At 43.7% G+C, this 20,628-nt stretch overlaps 2 protein-coding genes across 3 annotated transcripts in view; both read left to right on the forward strand.

The window, feature by feature from the left end:
- Window positions 1–13,630, forward strand: part of POLDIP3 (DNA polymerase delta interacting protein 3) — a 14,071-nt gene extending 441 nt beyond the window's left edge. The window contains exons 2-9 of one of the 2 annotated variants that reach the window (XM_032689118.1): window positions 3,495–3,882; window positions 6,193–6,267; window positions 8,085–8,180; window positions 9,980–10,162; window positions 11,096–11,173; window positions 11,756–11,885; window positions 12,748–12,814; window positions 13,137–13,630. In XM_032689118.1, the coding sequence (XP_032545009.1) occupies window positions 3,495–3,882; window positions 6,193–6,267; window positions 8,085–8,180; window positions 9,980–10,162; window positions 11,096–11,173; window positions 11,756–11,885; window positions 12,748–12,814; window positions 13,137–13,311 (1,192 nt within the window). In that variant the 3' untranslated portion in view covers window positions 13,312–13,630. Of the gene's footprint in view, window positions 1–3,494; window positions 3,883–6,189; window positions 6,268–8,084; window positions 8,181–9,979; window positions 10,163–11,095; window positions 11,174–11,755; window positions 11,886–12,747; window positions 12,815–13,136 lie in introns of both variants that reach the window. The other variant, XM_032689117.1, reaches the window with a different exon arrangement.
- A 3,069-nt stretch (window positions 13,631–16,699) lies between these two features.
- Window positions 16,700–20,262, forward strand: RRP7A (ribosomal RNA processing 7 homolog A). The gene is made up of 7 exons (XM_032689126.1): window positions 16,700–16,774; window positions 16,982–17,124; window positions 17,355–17,480; window positions 17,749–17,872; window positions 18,492–18,589; window positions 18,984–19,182; window positions 19,692–20,262. Exons 1-7 carry the CDS (start codon window positions 16,723–16,725, stop codon window positions 19,775–19,777), a joined length of 828 nt encoding a protein of 275 aa, XP_032545017.1. The 5' UTR covers window positions 16,700–16,722; the 3' UTR covers window positions 19,778–20,262.
- The last annotated feature ends 366 nt before the right edge of the window (window positions 20,263–20,628 follow it).

The raw sequence follows: 20,628 nt of genomic DNA on the forward strand, positions 1-20,628 counted from the left end.
GCACCCACTGCTACATCCCTTCTCCTTTCCCTCGGGAGTCTCGGCACCAACCCTGCGCTGACCCTGCCGCCTCCTGCTCCTCCCCGCCGACTAACCCAGCGCTGCTCCCCGTACTGGGGTCGGCACCCCTCGGCCCCCTCGGTATCCGGGCCGCAGGTGTTGTCCGGGCACTGCCTGGAGGTGCCCGGTCCCCCCGCCCTCCCCGGAGCGGCTCGGTGCGTTGTGGGAGAGCCGCGGGAGGGTGGAGGTGCTCAGGGAGCCGTAACCGAGCGGGGCCGACGGGCGAGACTGCCGGGGCTTCGCCTGCATCGCTGCCCGACCCTCGGAGGCTGTAGTCCCTGTAGCGTAGCTAATGGTGCTCCGACAGATTGTTTGAAATGCTTGCGTGGATGTGGAGCGTGCTGCAGATCAGCTCCAGGATCAGCTTGATTCTTTGTACAGCAGCTGTCGCCGGTGTAGGCTGGGCCGTTTACTCCAGTGCAGCAGCTGGCAGTTCTTACCTGGCATCTCCTTCGGTAGCTTTTCGTTTTCCCTTTTGCCGTACTCTCTTGATGCTTCTGAAGACTTTGTCCATGGATTTTCCCCCACCTGTGTTAGCTCAGCATGCTTTTGCTTTGTTGGGTTTTTTTGTTGTTGCTCTTTTTATTTATTACTCTTAGTTTTTTAACTCTGAATGTGTATACACTTAAATGTCTCGAGTCATATTTTGAAATTTATCTGCTAACATACTAGCAAAACATATTCAAACATATTTAAATCCTAGTCTAGACAAGGCCTTGGCTTTGCACTTTCATTTGTGTTATTGTTGCAGAATAATTCAAATTCAGTAGTAGAATGGCTAAGGCCTAGTAGGAGAGTAGGCCTAGAAAGCAACGCTCCAAAGTAGTAAGTTAGCAACCTTGTTTGTGAGAATGGAATGTACTGAAGAAGTAAGAACAATAATCAAAGGATTTAGTCAAGCATGTATATAATGATTTGTTACCTTAGATGTGGTAAGGGTCTGTTAAACAGTTTCTAGGAGTAAGACAACCTAAGCAGATTTATGATTAGAGTAGATGATTATCAATTGTTATTAGCATGAAGTATGATCTTGTTTGTAACCGAATGTAACTGTTTTCTGTGGAAACTGCACGTAAACTTGTTTGTGTAAAAGTATAAAAGCTGAACTGAGAATGAGGGTCTTTGGAATCCTGACTTGGGACGCTAGTCCTCAGGTTCCCGGGCCCTGAATAAAGCACCGCATAAACCGGCACTCTGTTGGTTTGTGTCTTTGTTACGGGCAACATTATCCTGCATATTTGGAGCAGTCCTAGGCTGCTTACTATGCCCCAAGTACCTACTTTATCCTTTTTCAAATCCCTCCTTAACTCTCATTTCTTCCAGGAGTTCTTCCTGCTTTTATTTGCTGAACAATAATCCCACTGTAAGAATTTTTGTGCCTTACACTTCTCTTGTTTGTCATGTTTAGCTCACTGTATAGATTCCTGAGGTAGCAAAACTTGACTTTGTGAAGGCTGGATAAACTGAGTAAACTGAAATCCTTATATCCATGCTGTTCAGTGCTCTAGATGAAATAGTAGAAAAATCTTAACCAATGAAATGTACTAACCCACAAAATATTCAAGTGAGAACTTGGAATTCTGGAAAATGAATTAGATGTTTGAGATCTGTTTTTATTTCAGGTGCTGTGGCACAAAGTACCTAAGTAGTTAATGCTGTTGTAGGGTAAGCAGTTATCTACAGAGGGGAATTGTTTACTAGGATAAACACAAGTCTTCAGAAATACTGTAATCCTCAGTACAGAGTTTCCTAACCAATTTCATTGGTGTCATTAACAGTTTTAACTAATGCTGGCTTAAATGCTGACACATATATTTCTTGTTTTATTTTGACCTCTTTCATGCTCAGTTAGAAAGAACCACTCATCAAGCCCTGTGTGGCACTCTAAAGAAATGCTTTCAACATAGCTAAATCAATGCTTTTTAAAATTGTGAGGGAAGTCTTGCTCTGTGGCTGTTACTTTATGGGTATTTTTAGTCTTCTGTATTATTCTGTATATATTTTAATAAATGGTCTTAATAATACTCCTATTTCTTCTACCTGTTGTGCTTTGGACGTATGAGAGAGCAGCTATAGGATTCTTAGCTAGGTAACAAAATGGGACCCCAGTCCCACCTCTCCAGATGTTGGGACACAAGAATGAAAGAGACAGAGGCAGAGGTTCAGTCTTTCCTCTCCTTGTTTTATTTTACGAATCTCTCCACCGAATACACGACTGTAAATGTATATATATATATATAATGTTAAGATTGTGGGGTTGGATCAGGAAGTACTGATATAAAGCTGTAGGAAGAGTTGAAATAACATCATCATTTGATTTTGTGATGTTAACCTTTTGAGTGTGACAACAAATTCTAGATACCTACTTTTAGACTTTATAGTACTGGACGACACATTTCAGGAAGCAGATGAACACTGTAGCCCTCTAGCTTATTTTGAGTTTTAAAAAGTCAACAAAAATAATATTTTTTTAGTAGCTTAACTTTAAAATTTCTCTTAGTACTTTGTCATCCTTTTTTTTAAAAAAAGAAACCCAATGGAGAAGAAAGAAACCTTAGAAATACTTACAAGAGGAAGTGGATTAAAAAATCAGATAAGCTATTTTGGTTTTTAGGGCAGATTTTGAAAAAAGTGTATCAGACCTGTAACAAGAAGCTAGTTTTACCTTTCACTCCATATTGTGCTGCTTCTTAGGAATACTTGTGTACAAGTGCAAATGTGGTCCTTTCTGTGGGCTGTTGTCTTTCTGTGCTCAGTATTGTGATAATGATGTGTTTAAAAAATAAAGGCCATTGAGTGCAGTAGTTCTGTTAGTAGATTAAAGAAGAGGCAGTCATGTTAAAAAGTAATTTGACTGGTAACTATTCTTGCTGGAAGCTAATCAACCTTGAAACTGGTGGCTTTGAACTGAGATTGTTGCTGGTGCTTGTCCATCCTAAAATCCAAGTTGCTATACTCCCCCAAATCTGAACTTGCAACCCTGAATTCTTGAAATCATTTAGTTCCATGTTTCTTTGTACTGGGCTATATTATTGTATTACAAAAGATGCTTTAGCAGACCTGTTCAGTCCTAGGGCTAGAAAGTCTGCTTCTGTTCCTCTTTGTCTTTAAAGGTTTCTCCAAAGTACCTGAGTTGTTGAATTTTGGTTAAATGTAGTATGTACTTAGCACAGCTGAAGTCAGACCCTGTCGTTTGTAAATGTGATCTTAAGGATGTATTTTGGAAATTAGTTCCTTAGCTGTTTATGTAGAAAGTAAAATCCAGCAGAAAACAGCTTAGGAACTCTGCTTTTGTATTTAGACATCCAATCTGAGTGGATTTCTGTGCGGTAATAATAAGCTTTTATTTGCAGCAACACAAATACTTTTATCGACACTGTATCACATAATGTCTGAAACTCTCTTTTCTTTTTTTTTTTCCCCCCCCTCTCCAGACTTAACACAAGGCCAGTGTTTGGAGGTGTAAGATCTCGCACTGGGATCCAGCAAAATCTTCTAAATAGATCATCGTCAGCTGTCAGCTTCCAGCGGACATTTGATGCCCGACAGAAGATTGGACTCACTGATGCCCGACACAAACTGGGGGTTAAAGATGCCCGTGAAAAACTGGTTCAAAAGGACGCTCGGTTCAAAATCAAAGGGAAGGTGCAGGATGCTCGAGAGATGTTGAATTCCCGTAAGCAGCAAAGTGTTGCTGCCGAAAAGGTGACCAAAATGGTGGATGCCAGAGAGAAGATCAGCTTAAAAAGGAGCGTTCCAGCTGCTATAAGCCCAGCTATGGGGACAGTAAATCTAGCCATGAAAATCACCAAAACAATCCAAGTAGGTGAAGCAAGTCACCTCTGAGCCCCTCAGTTATTCTACAGCAGTGCACTAGACATGATAATACATTACTATGTTCATATGTTTACAGTAGAAGTGATGATGATACAGTTTGTTCCAGCCTGTGGGGCAGGAGTCTGATCTTTTTCTGTGTCCTTGCAGCTGCTTGGAGCTTTTTGTATAATCACACCTTTCATTTACAGTTTCATTTTAATTTTGGGCCCAAAAAGACTAAAGCAGTGCTCCTGTCAGCTTTAAAGCAGATGCCTTGAATGGTTAAGTAGTCTCTTTCCCACCTAAATGCAAAGAAAATGATGCAGGCTTTTTTGTCATTCTTATACCTTTCATCTTTGCAAGTCTGATGTGGTGGAATGTCCTGTCTAGGTAACTGGTTTATCCTAGTGGTGAGATAACAGTTTAGAATATACAGCTGTGTTTGTATCTAAGAAGATCTAAAATTCAGTGAGCTCTTCTACAATTTTCTCTTTTTATGGTTTTCAGGAAAGCCCTGATTTCCAGGGATTTGCCTGATTACATGATGCATTCCTTCTGAGGCTCAAGATTTATTTCATTTCTGTTATACTCAGCTGGTCAGCCTGACCTGCTGATTTTCTTGGCCAGTTTTCTAATTGCACTTTGCTGTGTGTGCAGCAACTTGATTCTTAGCCAGCTTCCTGGAGGAACAATTGGTGTTGAACTCTGTTAGGTACTGTGGGCAGACTCAGAAGTTTCCAGACTGTCAGGGTTGTTGTTTGAGGAGTGGTTTTGCTCCTCACTTCTACAAGCATGGAACTGAAGTTCCTAGCCTCTCTCTTTCATTTTTGTCCTCCTCAGAATAAGCAGTGCGCTTACACATAGTCAGAAAACTTCATCAGTTTGAAAGCCTTGATGAGTCTGCTTTCTTTTCAGCTGTGAGTTTTGCTCAGGAGTATCAAACATGTTTCTTCTGTAAATTAGCCTAGGAAGTTTCCCACTGCTCTGCGTGAGAAAGGGCTCTTGTGGCTGTAAGAAGGGCTAATCGCAGAGCCCTTCGGTAGTCATTAATTAGTATGGTAATTAGTACTCTTGCTGTCCTAAGCCAAATCACCACCATCAATCCTTAGGAGTTGAACATTTTCTATAAAGTTCCTAGGAGTTAAAGTAGTTTGCAGAGACTTGGTGCAGTGGCTGCTGCTTCTGACCGTTGGGTTTGTTTTTTTTTTTTTTTGTGACTTGGTTTGACCAATGGTATTTTCTGTTTGTTAGACAACACAGTGCAAGGAAAAATACTATAATGGTGATTGAGACTGTAGACAGAACCTTGCACACGAGCAATTATCTAATAATTTTTAAAAATACTTACACTAAAATTCTAAATTGCCCATGACCCTCTTATCTTCCCAATATTGAGCAGTCAAACTAGAGTATCTTGGTCCAAGGTGTAGCACACAGCTCTAGATCTCCTGTCCTGGGGTCTTGTTTCTCATAAAGCAAGGAGAAGTCTTTGAAACCCAAAGAATTTCTGTAGATCTGCTGCTGTTTCTGTAGGGTGGGTATCCTTGTTTCTGAATTGTTTAGCAAATTGAAACATGAGGGTGTTATGGTGTAAGTTACAGTCTAGAGAAAATGCAAATATGAAGATTTTAGTGACTGTGTGGAGTATTTTTGTAAGAAAATCCATTTTTTTTCTGTAATGGAGAGCTTCCAGCTTTTCCAAAAAACAAAATGGTGTTTTTGAGGGCACTGTTGCATGATTTCAGTTATTGAACAGCTATATTCCCTGACTGCTTCTGTTTTGGCATCCTTGTTTCACATTGTAATGGGTTCAGAAGGAGCAGCTACACTATCCTGTGTATGATTTTATTCCACTGCAGCTTATTCCAGCTGTACTGTTACGGGGAGTATATGCTTCTCCTTTAAAATGGAACTGAATTATGCCGTGTCCCAGCTTGTTGAGTTTGATAGAGATATTCATGTTTCGTTGCTTATAGCATGAAAGAAGAGATGCTTACTTTCTGATTTAGCCCATTCATGGTTTTGTATTGGCAGAAATGTAGCCTGGCAGGGCTGTCCCTTCCCAATTATCTTGGACTGAAACCTCAGTAATTTGAATCAGTTTCTTTGTGTGGCCTTAGGTTTTAATTTCTTCAATTTAAGTGAGTCTCTCTCATACTGAACATATTACAGGAAGCACAGATGTAATCTAAGAGCATATTGTTGTAATATACTTTAAAGCAAGAGGGTATCAACTAACAGCTCTAATCTTCTGAAATGGGGACTTGATGGACTGTAATATTTAATGTTTTGATTATTTTTCTCTAACTGTAGCAGAAGGCACCAGTTCCTGGACACTCTCACCCAGCAGGAATGAGGATCAATGTGGTGAACAACCATACACACAAACAGGTGTGTACCTGCTCTGTGCTCTGTTTGTTACCTTTGGCAGGGAAGGAAATCTGTCCATAAACATTGGCAGGTGCAAAGAAAACTTGAAGTAGGAGAGGAAAGTGTTTGGAAATTCTCCATCAGCTTGGTTTCCTATTCTTGTGTGATTAACACACTTTCATGGTAATTGAGGTTTTCGTTTAGTATAATTGATCTTGATTCCTTGTGTGTTGTGTGAATGAGAAGTAGATATGCCTGTATGTGCTGATGTGTTTTGTTCTCTAGAGACCGTGACCTTTAGCTCTGTCTTTCTGTGAATTTCTCAGTGACACCACATCAGATCAGGTTGTTGGTTGTATTGATTCACCATGCTGCCAGCACTTCAAAGAGTCGATAGGATTGTACATGGCCAAATGTGCTTCAGTGAGGTGGGAGAAGTTATAACCTTCCTGTGAAAAAATCCCAGCTCTGGGTACCTGCTGGAAACTCGATAGTGAATGATGTTAACTAGTATTCTGATGTACTTTCAAAGTTGCCTTATCCCTTATCAAGCAGATTTTGAGAAAGACCCTAGAATTTGTGCCATCTCTTCTGGTACTTTGTCACAGCCCCCAGCCATTCAACCACCTTACTACCTTGGGTGTTTTCAGAGAGGAATTACATGTTTCTGTTACTTGTGTTATTTTGTGTGTATACACATAAAGTATTACATGAAGTATTGGAAAACTGACGTTCACAATATCGTGTCCTTTTTTGATTGGATTTTTTTTTTGACCTTGATTATGGTAACTTTAGCTATTTGTGTATGTTACCTTTATGCTGGCCTGCTACCCTCACCTATCCCAGATGCTGTCACTTAAGGAAGTGTCTTCATTATTCTGACCTTATCTCTGTACGCCTAGAATCCATTTTATTTGTCTCAAACTCAAGTCCATCATCCTGATGGCTAGTGTTTTTCCCAGCTCTTTTATTTTCTGCACAATTCTCCTCTGTTCTCTCATCCCTTTTGGTTTTTTTCCTTCATAGCATTTCTGTGACTGGAACAACTTCCCTGTTTGTAAATCAGAATCTTGCTGACTATGACAACCCACTGATTTTGCAAGCTCTCATTGCTAATCCCACTGTTTTTCTCTGCCTTTCTGCTGAGTTAATGGAAAGCTGCTTGGAATTGTGACTTCTTATGTTCTGGGCAGTGCCATTTGTGTCTAGACTTTTTCTTAACATTATTTAGAGTCTATGAAAAGAAATACTTGTGTAGGAGTTCGCCTCAGTATTTTAAGGCAGGGCTATGAGCATTAAGTTAAATTGGGAAATTAATTATTCAGTAAACCTTCTAGTGCAGTGTTTTGTAGTGCCAGATGGATATGTGCAGTGCTGAGGAAAGCAGGCTATTCCAAAGGAATGTTCAATTTAGGTGTATTTAGCAGGCATCTGCTTAATTAAAAAAAAACAAAACCCAATTTAAAAATCACATGCACAGGCTTCAACTTTAAAGGTAGCAGGGTGCTAAAAATTAAGACGCTGAGGCTTTATTCCAGTAATGTGGTTTCAACAGTCCTAATGAGGTCTAGCGATTAGAGGAATCTGTATGTGATTTCAGTACACTTAGGGAAACAGCTTTACTGTGGAATTTCGGGAGAAGACTGATAGATTTTACACTGATGTTTTGAAATGGACTTGTGTACCTTCTGTGTCCACCAGCTGCAATGACAGGAGTAAAGTCCAATGCAGTCATGTTCATTACCTGAACATGGTTGAAGACAAGGGAAAACTACTTATTTTAGAAATGTCTAGATTAAATCTATCTGCTTGTAAACTATAACCTTGCTTCTCTGCAGGGCCTGTATGACATGGAAGATGATGATGAGAGTGTCTCTCCCCTTCCTAGCAAACAGATGAAAATCACCACCACAAACAGTTTCCTGAACAATTCGGTAAGGAATTATCTGAGCAGTCCCCACCATGCCATGCTCACATTACATGGACACGCAAGCTTTGGCTTTACAGGGCTTATGTTCTTTTAAAGTATTTAAGGGATGCTTTCTCCTCAAATATTTGCTCTTCACCCCACCCTTCCTTTGTGCCAATGCTTCTGCTGTTATTTTTGGAACAGAGTTCTTTTAGGCTAGCTGGTTTTATGGGCTCTTTGCAGCTAAAATGTGTGCTTTCTGCCTTGTTGGCAGGTGGCTACATCTTGGCTCTTTACGTCCTTCTTGTTGAGGAAGTGTATTTAACTTATCTCGTTATTGTTTGAGCAAACCAGCAAGGGAAGCTTTCTGCTACTTCTAGAGACTGGGCATCAAAGCAGGAAATCCCTTGCCAGGTGAAATCTTAGTTGGCATCTTGTTGGGGAGGACTCTTGCTCTGAAGAAGGTGGAATTTCAGTATGGACAAATGTGAGGTCCTGCTTTTGGCAGGGGATAACCCTCTGCAACTTAAGCTGAGAACTGACGGGCTAGAAAGCAGCTTTGTAGGAAAGAGCCTGGGGGTCCTACTGTGTGATCTACTAAGAATGAGTTAGTAGTGCATCCTTCCAGCAACAAAGGCCAACTGTAGATGTAGTAAGATCATAGCCAGGAAGTCAAGGAGGGTAGTGGTTCCTGTTTGGCATTTTGAGAATGCACCTGGAATTCTGTGCCTATTTTGGGGCACTGCGCTACAAGGACACTGACTGGAACCATTACAACAGGGTGGTCAGAGAGCTGCAGCATATTATGTGTGAGGAGAGGGTGAGAGAGCAGTGTCTCAAGGCTGAGAAGGCTGTAGTGAAATTTGTCCACTCACTGTGGTCATGGAAAAGGCAAAAGGCAAAACCTCAGGTTATTTTCAGGAGTGACCCTGTAGAAAATGAACCAACAAATGTGCTGCAGCAAAAAAAATTCTAGTTGGCGAAATTCTCACGGTATTGGTCAGCAGCTGGCGCAGCCATTCTTGAATATTCAGCGGTTAACAGATAAGGCCCTGAGCCAATCTGATGTGTCTTTGAAGTTAGCCCTGGTTTGGACATGGGGATTAGACATAGGTTTGTCCTGAGTTATTCTGTGGTCCTGAAGAAGCAAATTCATGTGGTTTTACCATCATACAGGCAGTGTAGTGCAATGATTATCCCCTGGGTTTATTTCTTGGGTATTCAGAATAAAGCTTCTGGCCATTTGTGTTTTTTAAATAATCTTACAACTTATTTTGGTTTTTTTTCCAGGAGTAAATTTGTTCTCTCCGGTGTTCACAGCAGCTACCAAGCAGAGTTTTTAGTCTAGCTTTAAACTCAGGTAGTTCCAACTGCAGAGGTTATGCTCCATGCCGTTGTGTGCCCTAGCTTGGTATTTCTGAAGAATTATTGCTGTTTGTACCAGGGCCGCTCAATCTTATTGTTAATGAGCAATATTTGTGAACACTTTGTAAAGTACTTGAAAATCTTTGAGTGAAAGGAGCTTTTCAAATTCAGATCACATTGTTAAAGTTCATTTAAGAAGAATATGAAAACAAAAAGGGCTTATGAGGGAAGTACTCTTCTGGGATAAACATATCTTTTTATGTTTATGCCCAGAAGCTTAGCTGGTTTTTGTTTTTGTTCTTCAGAGCTGAAACTCCAGCACTGTAGTGCTTTTGACACTGGGAAGGACATGCAGTTCTTAGTGCATGCTAGTAATACTCTGCTGGTGGTGCTTGAAAAAGAGCGATGACTTTTGTAGGCTGCAGCTCTCAGAGGTACTTTATTTTTTTCTTCCTGTAGACTGGTGTGAGCAGCAATAAATTCTCTCTGTCCAAGACTGTTCCCCTGACTAAAGTGGTCCAAAATGATACATACACAGCTCCACCTGCACCTCCCTCTCCTATGCGGACGAAGGCCTTGACAAACATGTCTCGGACCTTAGTGACAAAGGAAGAGCCTCCAAAAGAGCCGGCACCTGTTGAGGTGAGCTGCGGGAAGGGGAAGATGCTTTTTACAGGAGTCTCTAAAACATCTGAAACTTGCTATTCATCGGTCATGTGAGCAGCTCATTTCTGCCTGCCTTTCACCATTATTTCTGGGACACCATCAAGGTTATTCTGATAACTGCAGTCCATGTCCCAAGAATTTGAAACTAGTCTAAACATCCTTTTCCTCAGAGTTTGAGAGACTGAGATTTCTCAGATAGTGCATCTTGATTCTCTCAGCCTTTCTCTCTGACATAAGAGCACATGGTCCTGGAGGAATCCATATTACAGGGAAGTGGCAGTTATTGTTTATAACTCCTTGGTGGCTTTCTCATGTCCCTAGGAGTAGTGTTTTAACACTCTTTCATATGTTGTCTTCTGTCCACTTCAGTTAGCAAGGAGAAAAAAGGATTCTTCTAAATACAGCTGCTTGCTGTACACGAGACCTCTCAAGCAATTTGTAGACAACCTGCCTGGAATTGGTTTGCCAAATTGGCCTGATGTTGGGTACAGGTAACCCACTAGGTATTCCCAGCCATATTGAGTTCAGCAACCTCTTGAAGGGCTAGAGCTGTATTTTGGGGTTTGCTGGCTGGTGTAGAGTGCAACAGAGAAACGCTATTAGAATTGTGGGCATAACGAGACTACTGTGTATGTATGCAGATTAAATTACTGTTATACTTGTCAATAGGAGCAAAAAGTTACTTCAAAGGGAAATTAGCATGGAAAAGGAACTCCTTTTGCCATCGGATGAGCTGGGCTTTTGTAAGCATGGATACTTCCCGTTACGAGCTGTAGCGCTCTTCTGTGTGTGTGTGTAGAGACATTGCTGGACATCCCCTTACCTATTTCTTAATGCTTTCTCTGCTGTACTGTCTTGTGCGCTGTATTTCTGACCTTTTTTATGTGATGCATTTGTTTGTGTTGGCAGCTGGCGTTCAGTCCTTTGGAAGGCACAAAGATGACCGTAAATAATCTGCATCCTCGAGTCACAGAGGAAGACATTGTTGTGAGTGTTGCTTACTGCCGGACTGTGGATGAATGACGCTTCCTTTCCCTATCCTACCTTTTTTGATAAATCAGTTGATCTATGGTGAATGCAATGAAGAGGGGTATGATGTGGTTTAATTTCCTTGCAAAAAACTTTGAGGGTTCCTGATTGTTTTATGTTTTGTTCACGTTTTTTAAAAAAGCGCGTGCTTAAGAAGGTAGGAGAAAATCGCATTTCTAGGGTGTACTGAGATACCTGACATCATTTAAAAGAAGAGTTCATGCCAAACAATGTTCAGGATGTTCTCCCTGAACTTGTGCCCCCATCCAGATTATCTAGGGACTTCCATTCTCATGAGGCTGAGAATGAATCTGGTCTTCCTATGTGGAAAATGTTACAGAGTACTGGCCTTGAACTTTTCTGCCTGTGTAAGCTCTATTACTAGTGCCAAGTAATCATAGCATAACAAGCACAATAAGACAAGTGTCTAGATTCTGTCGGGTCATTCTAAGTAGGATGGGTGGTGCGATTAGGAAACTAAGCCATTCTCACTTGGTGCCTTTGATGTGACCATGGTCACAACTAACTCTCTGCCCTCAGGAGTTATTCTGCGTGTGTGGCGCTCTGAAGAGAGCCCGGCTGGTGCACCCTGGAGTGGCTGAGGTAGTATTTGTGAAGAAAGAAGATGCTATCGCAGCATATAAGAAGTACAACAACAGGTGCTTAGATGGTAAGTTTGAGTTGCAGAGTTGCAGTTAGGGTAAATAAATCAATAATTACTTTCCACCTCAGTGGAAAGTTTAAAAGCATCTCAGATGCTCCTGTGCTACCAAGACAGGAGGAATACTAGAAAATCAGTTCAAGAGCTAGATAATATAATACATTCCTGTGTAACTAGCTGAATATATGCACAGTTTATTTAGGTGAAATAAAAAAAAAACCCACCCACATTTTTGTAGAAAAAGAATGCTCAGAGCTGGAGGCAGGGTCCTGGTGAGTCTGCTGATCTGACTTCCAGATGAAATTTATTTTGTTTCTAATCTGGTACCAAGAGCTAGATAGTCCTTAGCAAGGCTTTACTTGCTTACAGAAAAACTGTTTGCAAAGTACAAGTAAAACTAGTTGCAATAGTCTCAGGGTGTCGTCAGAGACATTTTGAATTGGAGTTGTAAAACAGTATTGGCTTCTGCATAAACATTTAACAGTGTGATTTTTAACCTGGATCTACCTGCAATGTTGTGTTAGACGGAAATTAGCTGTTAATTTTTAGCTGGAAATAGATGCTTTTTCATTGACTAGATGAGTGACATGTTATGAGTGTCAGATGAGGAGCAGACAGCTAAGAACAGGAAATCCTCTTGTGTCTCTGCTAAGGGCTTTGTACCTCTGTGTAATTTCTTAGTTAGTGTGATCCTTCATATTGTACTGAGCATTTGGTGGCTTTTCTGTTGCTCTGATTTTGCAACAAAAGATTTATCAGCTATTCTTTCTCATATTTCCCCTGTATGTGGAATTCTACTGCCTGCACTGTTGTGTGGTATTTCAAGGATCTGGCCTTACCCCAATTCTGATAGAATGACTTTTTTATTTAGGTCAACCAATGAAATGCAATCTTCATATGAATGGGAATGTTATCACCTCAGACCAGTCTATATTGCTGTAAGTGTCCTTCGGGTGGGGAAAAGAACCAAACACTTCTGCAAATTCTGTTTTGAGAATTGTTGTCCCATGAATATTTTCCTTCTCTTCCTTTCTGTGGCACAGTATCTTGAGCTGAGTGCAATATAGGTTGACCACATACTGCTCTCAGCCCTGAGGTTCAAAAATAGTCTGAGATGATGCTTTCTTGTGAGGAAAGCGTATTTAAAACCTTTATCTCTAGTGTTGGTAAGGGTCAACACTGATAACAGTAAATGCAGACATAGTGTTAAATTTTATTCCATAATGAGAGGTTAAATACTGCTTGTTTTTTATCCTCCAGCCGATTGAGCGATACCCCTTCAGTGAAGAAGGAAGGGGAACCACGCCGGTCAAGTGCAAGCACCTCCTCAAATCCCCCAGCTGAAGTGGACCCTGACACTATCTTGAAGGCCCTCTTCAAATCCTCAGGGGTCTCTGCCTCTGTGCAGCCCACAGAATTTAAAATTAAACTCTGAGAAGCAGGAGCAAGCAGTGGACTGGAAAACTCATATAAGTTGGGGGGTGGGGAAAGTGCAGGAGTGCAGATGTTATTTGCATTTGCCTGCCTTGAAATTTTTTGTTTTCTATGATCGCTACTTTACTGTATGATAGTGTTTCCTCTTGTGTGTGTACTTTCTGTTTTCATAGTTGGAGTTTTCTTCCATATTTTTTTTTCCCAAAAGAATAACCTCCCCCTTCTGCCAGTAATGTATTACCAAGCATATACCATGTAACTCCATCCTTTACTCCAAAGCCCCCAGTGGCCATTAAAAGTGCACATAGACTTTGAGGGAAGGAGTGGTGATCTCCTCCTCTTTTCTTCTGACTGACTTTTAACTAAAAGGTGCATCCCCTTGATTGTCCACAGGCAAGAACACCACGTTGTTTCTGAAGTTGCTGCGCTGGGTACAAAGTCAGGTTGGGCTCCCTACAGGAAGCACCATCTTGCATCTTTGACTTGTATGCATTTGATGGCATACCACTTCATTCTGGCTGTTGGACATGTTCCTGCTCAGCAGCTGAGACATTGAGAAGAAGTGTGAAAAATTGAGCTTCCTGTTGTGTATGCCAGCCAACAGAGGCCTCAGGCAGGAAGGACATATGCACAAGTGCACCAGCCATTGTGCTGTGGGAAGGGAGGTTTCAACTCTGGTAATGCTGTGGGGTTGTTCTGGCGTTTTTTCAATGAATATATTTGCTCTGTAAGGTCAGGCTATGTTACTCTCCTCTTTCTGGACTGAAAAATTAAGAACCAGTTGTGTTCAGAGCTAGAAGAAATGCAGATATTTCTCTCCCATTAGACTGTATTCCAGCCTCCTGCTGATGCAGGGACATTAATTTTGTTTTTACCTTCTAACTCACCCAGTCTCCTATAAAAAGGGAGGACATGGGACCCTTTACCCCTGAAGCAGTCTTATTTTGTGTCTGAGAACTCACTTCTTTGAGAGATGCCATTTGGGCAGTGTTTAGCTGCTGTGTGGGCGTGCTGTTGACATACCTGGATTCGAAGGATGATTGCTGCAGTTACGGCTTCAGAGAGAGGTTTTGGAGCAGAGAGCAGTTAGCACTCTAAGGAACACAGGAGAGGAGTGTCAAGTCCTGTGCAGAACCATGAGGATGTGCTATGGGCCAGTAAGTGTCTGTGACAGGCCACCAGGTGGCACTTCCAGTGCTTCTCATTGCATTGTCGCCTTGGATGTTGAAAGTACCAATAGCTCCATTCATTTATGTTTGTTCAGATTGTATTATAAGAGAGGAAAGCTGAGAGCAATTTCCAGAATCTAGTTGGGATTTGAACTTGATCCTGCTAGCTAGGAGACTAACCTAATCCATTCTGTTCAGCTCTGCTGAGTACCTCTAGTAGGTCCAGGTTCCTTTTCTTGGTCAACCCGTTTCTTTTGCTTTCTTGTTCTGTGTGAACTCTTTGCTCTATCTGGCTCGTGCAAACCATTCCTCTGTCTCACCCTTTTAGCCATGGAAATAACTGAGGACTTGGCAGGACTTGTTTTTATGGAATACTCTCTTTGTTTAGAAAGCCAATGACACCATTACTGGTAGGGTGCTCCATGTGAACAGCAGATGTTTGTAGGGGAGGAGACCTAAGACAGCTATTGTTCTCCTTTTTTGATTGCCCACCAAATACGTGTTTTAATAAAAAAAAGGGGGGGGGAGGGAAGGGAACATTAGGGGTTGGGGAAGATAATGTATTACCTGTTTCTGAATAAACGTTTGTTATAAAGAGGGTGAATTCTAAGCCTTTTTAGATGCTGTGAAGCAACTAAAGATAAGTGGAGTTGTTCCAACAGTGAGCTAAGGATGTTTTTCAGATGAACAGAAATTTCAAAGCTGATAATGCGATGAAGAGCAAGAGGAGCATATGGGTGAGAGAACTGATACTCATCCGCCTTTTAATCTGGATCATAGAAATAAGCAGTTGACTCTTACTACTAAGTGGGGGCCATTTGTGTCCATCTAATTCCAATTCTCTTGTCACAATAAAAAAGAGCATTGACAGCCTAGTAATTTAAAAAGTAATTTTATAAAATAACGGCTGTGAAACAGGGTACCTGTTCTAGGTAAGGTAGGGTGCTTTCATTATCAACCAGACAGAAAGCTGTGGAAATGTGAAGACGTGTATTGTGAGTGCATCTCTTGTCCCTTCTGAGAGAATGGGGAGATTCAAGCATTTTTTAAAATTAAAAGATTCATGTCCATTTAAAAAGCCAAACAGCAAGAGGCACTTTAACTTCCTGTTAAATTGTGCATTGTGTTTATGTTATCTGTGAGAGTTTATGATGACATTAAGATACTTCCTTGGAAGAACCAGCGCTCCGTTCTCTAGCTCTGTGATATATGACAGTATATTTTTATTTTTTTATAAATTGGTGATGTCAGTGATTCTCTAAATACCACTCCATGATTTGTCTTACAGCAATGTCTTGGTATACATTGCTCTTTAAAGTTAGTCTTCTAATACACCACAGTATGGCTTCTTTGGTTGGGCACTGAAAGAAGAGTAATCAGTTCTTCCTACTCCTTTTCAGGTAGTTCATCTTGCAGCTCTCCAATTTCTCCTGGTTGTCCTGCAATTGTCATGCTAATCTTATTTGCTTACATAGCACTGACCTCACATCCTCCACATTTGCGCTCATGCAGCATGGTTATATTTTTGGTTGGGTTTTTTTTGTTTTGGTTTGTTTTGGTTTTCATTGTTTTTTCTTCCCCTGGGCTGATAGAGATTATAAACTTGCATATGAAATACTGACTGCCTGCACTAAATTAATGTGCATTAATTCAGTAATTAAATTAAACAACTGGCCAGGACAGGTGGGTAGGTAACTTGTAATGGCGTTTCTTTTTTTCCTTTTTCAAAAATGTGATGACTTCTGAAGTGATACCACAATGTACAAGTTTGGTATCTTTTCATGGCTTCTGCGTGTACCATTCCTTCTGATAATGTTCATTAACTTGGATATTTGGTTGGGTCAACTCTCCACATCATTTCATGTTTTGTCACTGCGTGCATTAGTCTTGCTTCAGTATCTTATATTTGGAGTAGTCCTCTCTTCCATTCAGTCATAAATACAAGTTCCTCTGTAAACAGTGATTTTTTTAAATTTTCCTGAGTAACAAGAGTCTTTAAAAAACAATTGTCTTTGAATGTTTTTACATATCTTTAAGATCTATTTGCCTCTCTAGGCTTAAGTGCCTGCGTTTTACACTGCTTTTACAGAAAGGTGAGCTCGACCCTCGGGAATGCGGCGAGTCCCTGCGCTCGGCAGGTGTTGCCCGGCCCGAGGGACACGCAGCCGCCATTAGCAGCGCGGCGCCGCGGCTGAAGACTACATGTCCCGGCGGCCCCCGCGCCCCCCGCTCGCGGAGAGAAGATGGCGGCCGCCACGGAGCGCGTGGCGGGAGCGGCGCCGGCGGGTTACACGGGTGAGGGGCTCGGGGCAGCGGCGGGCACCGGGAGTGGGGCTGGCGGGACACACGCGTGAGGGAGCTCAGGGCAGTGGCGGGCACTGGGAGCGGGGTCGTCAGGGTACATGGGTGAGGGGGCTTGGGGCAGCGGGGGGCACCGGGAGCGGGGCTACCGGAGCGGGGCCGCGGCGACAGCGGCGTCTGTAACCGGTGCGTCCCTCGCAGCTCTGGCGGTGAAGTTCGGGGCGCGGCAGCGCTCGCCCCATTGCTTGTTGGTGAAGGAGCACCAGGTGCGGGAAGGGGCCGACACGGCGCACCCGCCTCGCCGCACGCTCTTCGTCCTCAACGTGCCCCCGTACTGCAGCGCGGTGAGTGGGGCTGGGGGTCGCACCGAGCGAGGGGGCGGCTGGAGGCCGAGGGCCTCGCCGCGGGAGCCGGCGCGTCTCGAGGGTAGCTGCGGGCACAGGAGGCGGCGTGAGGCGGGTTGTCTGCGGGCAGAGCCGCCCCAAGTGTGCTGCAGTCTGTGCGTGAGAGGGCGGGGAGGGGCATCGCTCCTGCTTTGCTGTACCGCGTGTTCTCTCTTACTCTCCGTGTCAAGGATTCTCTGTCTAGGCTGTTCTCCCGCTGCGGGCATGTGCAGTCCGTGGACATCTGTGACAAGCCAGGGTCGGGAGAGAAAAAAGAAAAGCCGACGTCCAAATTCTTCAACCGCAAAACTATAACGGTAAAGCTCGGGGAGCAGAGGAATACTGGTGCTTTAGGGGGAAAAGATGGCAAGCACTGAAAGGTTCTGTTTGGAACATGAGATAAAGGCAGCCATTTCAGGGCATCGGGTGACATGATTACATATTTAAGTTTGTTATCTTTTTTTCCTATCCCACTGCAATTTGTGGTTTGATTTTTATTTTGCTTTTCAGTGTTATTTATACTGCAACTCCATGCTGCATCACCAGTTTCCCCAATGTATCTGACTGGATGTCTTTTTCTTTTAGGGATTTCAAGTAGCATATGTGGTGTTCAGGAAACCAGCGGGTGTCCAGGCAGCCAAGGCTCTGTCACAGGAAGGTCCCTTGCTAATATCAACAGAGACCCACCCTGTGAAAACCGGCATTAGCAGTACGTCAGCCCTAGCTATCTTTCTACTAGCTAATATTAGGAAAAAACTATACTCATTACTTGCTGAATCCTACCCTGCATGTCCCATTTTGTACTAAGCTGGGAGATGTTCAGTGTTTTGTTGTCCTGCTTCTATTATTGTACACAGGGTACAAATCTTATTGTATTGAGTGTTGTAGTCTAGTCCAGTGACCGTATGGTAGAATGGGGTCGCTTGGAAGAGGGGGTTTTCCTGACATCTTTTTAGTATCATATAGATTCAGAGATACTGTCTGCATCTTGCCCTCAAATGGAATCCAGACTCACTAACAGGCACCAGGTGTTTGTCAGGATGACAGCACTTCAGATACAACCCCTTGACAGGAACCCAGCCCTGAGTGTTGTACTCCTTGGGGTAGGGCTAGTTCACTTCTGCCAGGGAAAGTTGCAAACTCTGCCCATTGCTTATTGGCTGTGCCCTCGGCCACAAGTTGGTTGATCTGTGGCAGTGGGGAAGCTGAACAGAAATGGGAACAGAGTCCTTACCCTGTAGCAGTTCACTCTAGAGCTGCCCAAAGGCATCTCACTGGGGCCTGCTTCTAACAGCGGCTACTGTTGACCTGTGCCCTCTCTGTCCCAGAGTGGATCGCCAGCTATGAGGCTTCTGTCGTGGATCCGAAGGAGCTTAAGGCTGAGGTGGATGCCTACATGCAAGACTATGACAAAAAGATGGCAGAGGTGAGGCCAGGCTGGGGAGGGAACCCAGCCAAGTGGTGTGTTTGGGGGAGAGGAAAGGAAGAGAGATTTCTCAGTGCCCCCGTCACAGTGGAAAAGGCAGAGGGTCCCAGTGTTTGGCAGAGGTCTTTTACTCTCAGTACCTGGTTTGCAACACCTGACTCTTCCACCCAGGCCTTACAACAGGTATCCACGAATAAAGTCCTGGCTGGCATGCAGTGTTGTGACTGCAAGTTGAATACCTACACCCCTGGTGCCACACCTTCCTTTAAATCTTGTGTAGAAGCAGGAGCTCTAGCTTTGCATATGTTTAAGCTAGGGCTGAGGGACCTGTGCATCAGGCTGGCTGGCAGCCCATCTGCATGTACTGAGCTGTCTTACCCTCCTGTCTTTACAGGAAGAAGCCAAAGCGGCCAAGGAGGAGGGTGTTCCAGATGAGGAGGGCTGGGTGAAGGTAACGCGAAAGGGCCGGAAGCCTGGCCTGCCCCGGACAGAGGCTGCCAATCTGCGGCTGCTGGAGAAGGAGAAACAGAAAAGGGCCCGCAAAGAGCTGCTCAACTTCTATGCCTGGCAGCATCGCGAGACCAAGAGAGAGCGTGAGTGTCCAAGTCTCCTACCCCTGCCCGTGTCTCTTGTCTCACACTGTGGCTCAAAGAACATCCTTCTTCCTTCCACTGAAGGAAGCCTTCTGCTGAAAGGGAGGCTACATCCAGCTGCTGCTGAACAGCTGGCTGGATGGGTGTGATTGGCCTCACTAGCTCTTGAGAGGCCTCTTGCCACCACCTGTCCTAGAAAGGGCTGCTGGAATATTTTGTGGGAGAGTGTGCAGGTCGTGGTATTCCAAGATGTTTATTTAGTCTGCACGAAGGCAGTGACTGAAGGGAGAAAATATCCAGTTTCCTCCCCAAGAGGGAGCTGCAGCACTGCCGGAGGTGAAGGGCCAGAGCCCCGGCTTGGCACTTAGCCCAAGTGTAAAAGGACCCGCTCTGGGAAGTATGTGTTTGCAGCTGCTGGGACTGAGCCCCTCCTGGTTTGTGGAAGTGAAGCTCCCAGGAGAGGGAGATCTGCTGCTCTCATGTGACCTGTTCTCTTTTTCCATGTTTAGACATTGCCCAGCTGAGGAAGAAATTCGAGGAGGACAAGCAGAGGATTGCATTGATGCGAGCCCAGCGCAAGTTTCGGCCGTACTAAGTTATGCTGAGCTGTTCCTCAGGTGCCTGTGCTGGAGAGGATGGGAGAGATGCTTACTGACTCCATTTGCCAAAGGATTTCAAGGACTTGAGGCGGCTTTGGGTTGTCTCTGCCCTTGGATCTGAAACGGGAGATCCCAGCAACTGCTTCTGGAAAGGAGTTCTCTTTACTTGCACCAGTATCGTCCTGCTCTCCTGGCTGTTATTTGGCCCTGTGGCACCACTTCCCAGGGTGCTCAGGTCAGGGGGGCTGAGGCACATTCTGTGACAACCTGTATCTCCCTGCCACCTCAGGCTCTCCTAAAGCTTGGTGAGAACTGGGATTGACCTAGCACAGCCTCTGCAGGGGCAGAGAATGGCTGAAGAACTGTAAATAAACTGCTGCTATGTTCTCAAAACATGGGAATGCTTCTCTCTCCCACCCCAGTCTGCTGTGGGGAACAGCTTCTTGTGTGCTGGGCTGGCAGTAAAACTCATGGCTTGTAAGCTGGTGCTCCTTTGCACATTTTATCTGGGGATAAGGAGAGGAGGGAAGTGACTTTGGGAAAAGCCCAGCTGGAGAGATCCTTGTGACCTGTTGTCACGAGGAAAGATCAGTGGTTTGTAAGTGCCCTACCACTTCCCTCAATGTTGAGTTGCCCAGTCATCCACCTGTGCTTGGAGCTCTGCAGCCATATCTGGGCCATGGGAAATGCCTGTTGTCCGGCACTGTTGCAAGAACAAGCAGCCTGGCCTTGGAATGAGAAACCAGACTCTCCAAGGCCTCTATCCACTTAACTTGTCACTAGCCCACAGAAGGCAGGGAAAGGTGGCAGCAGGCACATCTAGGTGTGGATCGGTGCTTTTGTACTG

Source organism: Chiroxiphia lanceolata, chromosome 5, assembly GCF_009829145.1.
Source record: "Chiroxiphia lanceolata isolate bChiLan1 chromosome 5, bChiLan1.pri, whole genome shotgun sequence".
NCBI lineage: Eukaryota > Metazoa > Chordata > Aves > Passeriformes > Pipridae > Chiroxiphia > Chiroxiphia lanceolata.